The 8893-nt window shown below is 34.6% G+C and overlaps 1 protein-coding gene across 1 annotated transcript in view; it reads right to left on the bottom strand.

The window, feature by feature from the left end:
- Suco (SUN domain containing ossification factor) overlaps positions 1-8893 on the bottom strand; it is a 54013-nt gene that overhangs the window by 25422 nt on the left and 19698 nt on the right. The window contains exons 9-13 of the mRNA XM_013015721.1: positions 7513-7620; positions 5409-5514; positions 3326-3381; positions 1914-2005; positions 1110-1175 (exon numbers count right to left, since the gene is read on the bottom strand). Of these exons, the coding sequence (XP_012871175.1) occupies positions 1110-1175; positions 1914-2005; positions 3326-3381; positions 5409-5514; positions 7513-7620 (428 nt within the window). The remainder of the gene's footprint in view (positions 1-1109; positions 1176-1913; positions 2006-3325; positions 3382-5408; positions 5515-7512; positions 7621-8893) is intronic.

Genomic DNA, 8893 nt, shown 5'->3' with positions numbered 1-8893 from the left:
TCCTCAGCACCACATAAGCAAAAAGAAAAAAGCCGGAAGTGGCGCTGTGGCTCAAGTGGTAGAGCACTAGCCTTGAGCTGAAGAGCTGAGGGGCAGTGCCCAGGCCCAGAGTTCAGACCCCATGACCGGACACACACACACACAAAAAAGAATATTTAAACCTCTTCTTTCTATCCCAGAAAAACTCCACTTAAGTTTACAATCTTCTATGGGAGAGGAGAAGGGAAGGGGAACGGAGGGGAGGAAAGGAGAGGGAAAAGAGAAATGAGGCAAAGCTCCATATACATGCCTTTAAAAAAAAAAATCTACCCAGCTATGTTCTAAAAATCTTATAACGCCAGTGTCCATACTCAGATTGGTTCGGCAATTCAGTTCAGTAATAAGTAAAAAATACAAGCAGCTTGTCATCTATTTATTATGATTTATTGTCAAATTGTTAACCTCCATATAAAAAAAGAAAAGCTTTACGAGATAAAACTACCCACATTCTACAAAAAAGCAATATGCCAGTGAGCGAAGGTCCCCCAGCTGTCTCTAACAGCCAGCTCACTGCTGGGCTCACATGCTTCTTTGTAAGGACAATAAACTGAGCCATTAGGGATCACAAATCATTTCTTTAGTTTACAAAGGGTGTATACTGTCATTATTACTACAGTGATAGTTTTTGATATAGATAGGAATAGTTTATATCTTGTCATTAAACAGGAAACTAACATCACTATATTACTGTTCAAATCAGTGAAAATCACTGATGCTGTACCTTTTTAAAAATTGTTTTCCCAAATTCTTCTACACTACAACTAACGTTCTCAATGATCTGCATACTTAAGAGCTGAAGTATTTTCTTAACACTAGTGTTTTTTTTCTCTCATCTTCCTTTACATCTATACTTCCTATATGTAATTTCCACAGAAATATTTCAAAAACCACCATCTACAGAAATATTTCAAAGCCTTTATCTATAGAAATACTTCAAAAGCCATTATCCTAAGTTCAACACTGGGAGTAGAAGAATCTTAAACTATACCAAAACAAAACAATCTATTTAAGAGTGGAATTATTGAGAAATATTTGAGTACTAGAAATAGCAGAAATCCCAAAATACTCACTTGTAGCAGAACCAAGAATATTTTTTGAAGATTTATCTTCCACAGTATTATAATCCAGTGGATAATCTGTTTAAAAATGAAGTAATTATGTTATGAGCTAGTTCTAATAACATATATAAAAGCTCATACTACATTGTCAATTGACATTTAAAACATAAATATTGATCACACATCTAAACCATGTTCACAAGAAGAAAATGAGATTTCAAAGCCATTTAACAGATGTAAACCAAGAAAAAAATTACAATACTGATGTTTACAGGACTTTTGTTTAAAATTTCAATATACTTTATCAAACCTTAGTGAACGCCTTCACTTGTTTTCTAGGAAAATGACACGAGAAAATTTAGACTGTTCAAGCTACACTGTAAGGTATTTTAAAGTAAAGACTTGACAAAGCAGAAACGGAAGGGGTCCGACTTTCTCTATGCCTCTAGGCTCACAGGAGTTCTTCCAAAGGCTCAGGCCTTAACCTGCTCAATCCTACACCCAGGAAACACAAAGTAATGAATGCTCATTTCTACTGATCAACTCATCTGATGAATTCAACAGGTTCTTGGGTCTACAACAGAGATACATTCACAATTTGTAACATTAATGTTATAAGAGGAGCTCTAATTACAAATAACTGACTGATAAATGTGGAATATTAATTTGCAAAGTGATCACATTAGGTTTAAGAACCATGTGGCTATTATAACAAAACAAAAATGACAAGTCATTGATTTAAGTAGCCTGTATTCAACAGATTACTAATAGATTACTTAAAAATATTCCCAAGAGCCCTATTTAAAACCCACTTACCATAATCTTCATCAAACAGTTCTTGACGTTCTGACTGATACTGGGAATCAGCAATTTCTTCATATTCTTCCACCATGCTTGTGCCAAATACCCTAATCATAGCAATTCCATTAAAGATTTGCATTAAAACATAATTAATCTCCTCATAATGTATGATGAATATTAACTTTGGTAATGTTTCTAGACTCCAAAATAATAGCTATTTCTTAAATTTTAGCTTCCATTAAAATGAAAAACTAAGCTACTGAGGCATTTTGAAATATAGCTACCAAAATTTTCTATCAGTGGTTTTAGATATTATCAGCAGAGCAAAACAACAAGTAAAATCAAATACACAAGTTATTTGTTTATTTTTGTGCTGGTCCTGGGTCTTGAACTCAGGGTCTGTCTGGGCTCTCTCCCTGAGCTTTTCGCTCAAGGCAAGCACTCTACCTCATCTGAGTCACACCTATACTCTAGTTTTTCAAATAAGAGTCTCATGCACTTTCCTGCCCTGGCTGACTTTGAACCATGATCCTTAGATCTCAGCACCCAGAGTTGCTAGGATTACAGGTGTGAGCCACGAATGCCCAGATTAAAGCTCATTCCTTAACAGATTATCTTGGTATTTCCCCAAACACATTCAGTAGACAAAAAAGCTTAGTAATTTATTTTTTAAAACTTTCTGCTAATGTTATGGTTGAACCAAGGAACTGTGCTACGCTCTTGCTTGGTTTCCTTGCTCATGGCTGGTGGCTGACTGGCTAAGTCTGGCATTTTTCCAGGTAACTGGAGAGACAGTCTCACGGACTGTCAAGTCCTTTAAGCTGCCGGGACTGGCTCTCAGTTCTGATCCTTTGATCACAGCCTCTTTAGCAGCTGGAATTACCGAGGTTAGCCACTGATATCAAGCAATCATTTCTGTAATATTAACTTCCTGTAAGAAAATTATTTCACTTTCAATTTTTTAAAAAACAGTAAAACAAAAACTAACAACTAAAAGTGTCCACTGAGCACAAAGGCTCATTCCCGTAATCCTAGGTACTAACAACTGAAAGTGTCCACTGAGCACAAAGCTCATTCCTGTAATCCTAGGTATGCAAGGGGCAGAAATCAGGGGACCAAGGTTCTGCCACCAGCCCAAGGAAAAAGTGTGTGTGATCCCATCCCAACCCACAAGCTGAAAGTGGTGGCATGTGTCTATGACTTGGGGTCAGTGGGTAGCTGAAGATAGAAGCCAAGGCCCAAAGCTAGCTCAGACCAAAAACAAGATCCTACCTGAAAAATAACTAAAGCAAAAAATGTTGTGGGTCTGCCTTCAAGTGGAAGAACACTTGCATACAAAGTTTGAGGCCGAGCTGAAACTATTAGTACCTCCAAAAAGAGGAGAGAAACAATAAAAAACAGTAAATGTACTCTGTGTTCCATATTACCTTATAAGGCTTAATGGACAAAAGTGCTCCGATCCAAAATGTGATACCAACTCCACCTGAATAATAAAAGACATGAAATGAAAAGCTAGCAGAACATCACTGTATTCAGTTTTTTCATTATAACAATTCTAATAATAAAGTCCTCATTTCCCCCCAAATCAATACTTGTAGTTTTGCGTTTTTTTTTATAATGAATTAATATGTCATGCCTTGTTATTCAATATTGCAAAAGAGATGGTTGCTAACCTTTATGTACTTGATGAACATCTGAAGCAAGAAAAAGGAAAAGAAAAAGAAATCAGTTCCAAAGTCTGGATAACATGCCATAAGCAACAAGTATTTAAAATCGTACTGTATAGAGAAAGCAATGTATTATGATGGATAATACTGTAGTACTCTTAATTTTTTGCAGAAGCCAAAGCAATGATGTGAAATTTTTATCTAACTAGAAGGTAAAATCTAAATATCTAAAGAAATCAGCTTTAAGCTTACAAAGTTTAAGTAGCTAAAAACCATTGTTGTTATTTTGTTAGCTATTAAAGCATTCTAAAACCAATTAATAGTCTTTAGAAACCTTCAGTCTTGCATTACTGTAAACATTACAATATGCATTATGTGGATATCTACAGATGAATTTATGTATTAGTACTTATGTACACATTAGAGGTACACATTATTACTATGCACATACAGAGATACACACTGGTCACATGCACACACTGATATAGGCTGATATATATATATTATGAAATGTTATCTATTGTTCTATAATATTGTATGTAATAGCAGAATACTTATTCTGCTATTTCAAGTATAACTTGAAAATGAAAATGCATGTCAATTTGCTTTTAAAATGCAAGCTATCAGAAAGCAATCCATAGATTTGGGTTTAGTTACTCCTGGATAAAATAAACCCAAGCAAATGTATAACATTTATCACTATAAAATGAGAACCAGAAGTAAACAGTTCTTCAATTTAGACTCATTTCTTGAATCATTAACTGAAAATATAAACTGTAATTTTAAAATACAGGTTAGCACTTTCAGAGTGAAACTAAGAGTATTACAAGTTTACCCATTTATAGAAGTCAACGTAATACATGCTTTAAAGAGACAGCAAAATCACAGAAAACAAAATTAATTAGCTAGAAGTTCTTTCATTTAAAGAAGAAAGGATAGAAATTAGAACTGCTGCCATTCCAAAAGGTCAATTAACATACTTTCATGTGTGGCTATTGTTTTAATTTTTTTAAAAGATAGAAAGGAGAAGACTAGAAACATTTCTATTTTGTTTAAATCCAACTGATGAGTGACAACTTAATTAATTGGTAAAAGAAATGGGAAATACTGAGTGTTTAAAAAAATTAGGGTAAAACAGGTAACTGGAAATAGAATGTTAAGTTTGAATACGTAAAACAAAAGGCAAAAGATTTAACAATGCCAAATAAATGGATATTAAAACTGAAATAATCTAAAAATAAGATTCTACTAAAAAAAAATCAAAACATCTCAATGACCGTAATAACCACAGAAAGAAAATATACGTTTTATATAATACATTTTACATTGACTCAAAAACAAGAGTTCTAATTTGGAATTTTATCAGAACCACAAATGAAAATTTGGACCAGGTGACCAGCAACACAAAAGGAATGATGAAATATTTGTCTCATAAAACAATATATCCAGCCAGGCACCAGTGGCTTATGCCTATAATTTTCACTTAAGGAGGCTGAGATCTGAGAATTGCAGTTCAAAGCCAGCATGGGCAGAAAAGTCCATGAGACTCTTATCTCCAATACAGAAAAAGCTGAAAGTGGTGCTGTGGCTTATTAGGTGGTAGAGCACGAGCCTTGAACACAGAGAGGCTCAGGGACAGCTCCCAGGCTCTGAGTTCAAGCCACAGGATCAGGACTACTACTACTACTATTACTACTACTACTACTATAATAATAATAATAAATTCAACTAGTAACTACTTCAGTAAATGGTATGACATAAATTTCCAAGTGGGAATTTCTAATTGGGTAGTGTAAATAAAAAACGTTTCTTTATACAACAGTGCTATACATGTAAGCATTACCTTCACATATTTTGCATACATCTGTTCATCTAAAGGGAAACTCTGGACATTTCGCTCATCTCTACCATGGAAAGTACCCAGTTTAATCCATTTACTTGTGGGATATCTAGAAAATATAAAAAATAAACATATCCTATATATGTTTATATAAAGCAGGCCTTGAGTTAAATATACTTTTTTCCAATTAACAAGTTATATGTAACTTGCAAAATTACACTATTAACAAACAGAAGACAAGGAAGACAAAAGTAGGACTAGAACAACTTGTAGGGAATTGAGAGTGCTCCCTGGAGGTTTTCAGACAGACAGTTATCAAGAGGCTACCCTGGGGGAAGGAGGCACACCATTCACACACTGCCAAGTGTAGGTGATGATTGAACTGCGAACATAAACACTGGCAGGAAGTGCAATAGGAAAAAGAAAATGTAGCACATCTGAATCCAACCTATCTAAATAGCTGATCCCTTTAAAAAGAAATTCCATGTAAAACATCCAAAACTATTTTTATTTGCAATATATAATTAATACTTCATTGTCAGAGCTGCATATGTCAATTTGACATATTAGAAATTCCAGCTTAAAAGAAATATCTAAGGTTAATAGCAGAACAGGAGGAGTCTCCAAAGGTTTTAAGAACTGATTTTTAAACTGTACACATGTAATGACAGTCAGCCAGAGGAAGAAACACCAGAGAACCCTGGATGGCTGGTGGCAGAAGCACAGTGAGGTAACACACCACACAGCCCATCTGTCACTGCTAGCACAGGCGTGCACTGTGAAGTGCATAAACAACGCCAAGCAGGAATATTAACCACCTAGTCAAAAGAGTATGTTTAAAGCAAAAGACACTGTTGGTATTTAAGAAGTAAAAAGGAATTACATATTTTAATGGGATAAATACATGCATAGAAAAGATAAAGGAATACAATGCTAAGAATGATTATCTTTGGTTTTCAAGAAGATAGTTCTTTTCCAAATTCCTCACAAAATGTCCATTTCTTTTCTAATCATACAAATACAAGATTTTTAAAAAATATTACTAAAAATATACATCAGAAAATAAAGAACTATACATGTATATTCTTAATAAATTTTAAAGAAATGTTTGGAAAGCAATACAGCATAATTAAAAGGTCTTAATGAACATAGTCTTAGTTCTATAACAGGCCATGGGGCCCAATCAAGCTACCTAGCCTCCCTTTGTCCGCTTCCTCATCTTACAAGGGAGCATTTGTTAAAAACTAATTAAAGAAAATAGATTTAAAAGGGGCCTGCAATACAACAGTTTACAAACTGGAAATAAAAATAAAACGGTAGTTAAATAAATATTCACACGGTGAAAACAATATTCTTAGGAGAGGACTGCAAGGGCTCAATAGCTGTATGCATTAAAGTCATCTAAAATGATTATAGACATGAATTCTAGGAAATGGAAGTAAGGGGTTTTGGGGTTTGTTTGTTTGTTTTTGTCGGTCATGGGGCTTGAACTCCGGGCCTGGGCACTGTCCCTCAGCTCTTCAACTTCAAGGCTAGCAATACCACTTGAGCCACAGTACCACTTCAAGTTTTCTGGTGCTTTATTGGAGATAAGAGTCTTATGGTCTTTCCTGCCCAGACTGGCTTTGAACCGTGATCCTCAGGTCTCAGCCTCCTGAGTATCTAGGATAAGCAGTTTTTTATTATACTGTTTTCAGTTCTTGTTTTTCTTCTTTCCTTTTTACTTTGGTCTATTCCCTTCTGTCACTGTGTTTGATTTCTGTATACCGTTTTTCTTGTATATAAGTTTGTTGGTTTGTGGAAGGGGAGGAGAAGCACAGGAACTGTGGGACAAAGGGTGAACCAATGCAGCAGTGAAACCCACTACACACTACGTTGGAAATGAACTACACAACTTTGGGGGGAAAGATGTCAGTAAGGGAAAAACCAGGAGAGAATGAGGGAGAGGTGACACTTCAAAAGGAAAATACACTCATTACCTGACTTACCCCTCAGTACATCACCTTTACAATAAAACTTTTTTTAAAAACACAAAAAAATGACAGAAGGCAAAAGTGATTCACTAATTTTTAGTCTAGCTTTGACAGAAAGCAGTTTTAGAATTTACCTGTCACTGATAGAAACCAGAAAGTCTTTAGGAGTAGAAGAAAATAATTCATAATTTGCAATATCAAGCTGCTTTACTTGAATTGGTTCACACAGTTCAATAACAAACCTTCAAAAAGAACACAAACAATTATTTACATAAACCAACCACAATAAGACTTCACATTAAACATGACGTAAGTTTGCATAAACTTGATACCCATTGAGTGTTACTAAAACGTAGTAAAGACAGAGGCTTTCTAAGCCAAGTTATCAATAAGGAAATGCCTTAACAAATTACTAAGCATCTAGCTTTTAAAATAACAATGTATACTCTTGGAAGGAGAATGTCTTTATAAAGAAAAGCCAGTGATGCTGTAAACTGACCAAAGTCTGACATTAAGCCTTCCATTTAGCAATACATTGTTTTAACATTTACCTTAAAATTATAGAGTTCCAAATACATACTCTTATAGTTGGTACCTTTCTGTATCAAAGCACAGTTTGCAAGAGAAGAGTCAAAAAAGTTAAAATATTTAGCACAGACATTTAGTAAAATTATGGTTGACGGAGACAACCAAATATCTAGTGCCCACTAAAACTAGTACTAGAATTGTACCTATACTTCATTTACATAAAGATCTAGAAAATCAAACTAATTTAAGGGACAAGCCTGTGTGCTAACATGGAAAGATGATTTGAGAACAAGAATTCACACAAAGTAGAAGGAAACCCTCAGGGAATGGTAGGTGTGCTCTTTATCCATACTGTGGCGAGGTTTTCTCAAATTTAGAAAATTTTGGAAACCACATTGTATGTCAACTATACTCCAATTAAGCTGCTTATAAAAAGACATTAGAGGGACTGGAAGCACCACAACAGAGTTCATGCTTAGCATGCGTAAGGGCCTTGGTTCAGTCCTCAGCACTGACAAAACAAAACAAAAATAATTTTAAAAAACAAGATGCTATGAAATTATATTTGATTTGGGAAAGATACCAGAAATATTTCTTAGGAAAAATGGAAAGATTGGTTCCATGTGCCCAAAATAAAACTGCATAGATGTACCTAACATGACATCTGAGGGACAGAAATACTCATGACACCTAGTATCATGTTTTAATCAACTATTATATCAAATGAGATCTTACGTTGACAAATACTAAATAAACCAAAAGCATTAAAATTAACAGAGTGTTTAATGATGGAGAATAACAGAACTAAATTCAGGAGATGGTAGGAATGACGGATTAGATTTCTTAGAAAGGTTCTCGAAGGGAACCAAGCTAGCATTTGTTCAATGTTTCTCTCTAGACAATACTATCTTAGATGATTTCCATCCATCCTTCAACCCTTACAACAAAATTTCAAGGGATATTATTTTCACTTTCAATTTTATATAA

This window comes from Dipodomys ordii, unplaced genomic scaffold (assembly GCF_000151885.1).
Source record: "Dipodomys ordii isolate 6190 unplaced genomic scaffold, Dord_2.0 Scaffold27, whole genome shotgun sequence".
Lineage (NCBI taxonomy): Eukaryota > Metazoa > Chordata > Mammalia > Rodentia > Heteromyidae > Dipodomys > Dipodomys ordii.
This window is presented reverse-complemented; position numbering and strand designations above follow the sequence as displayed.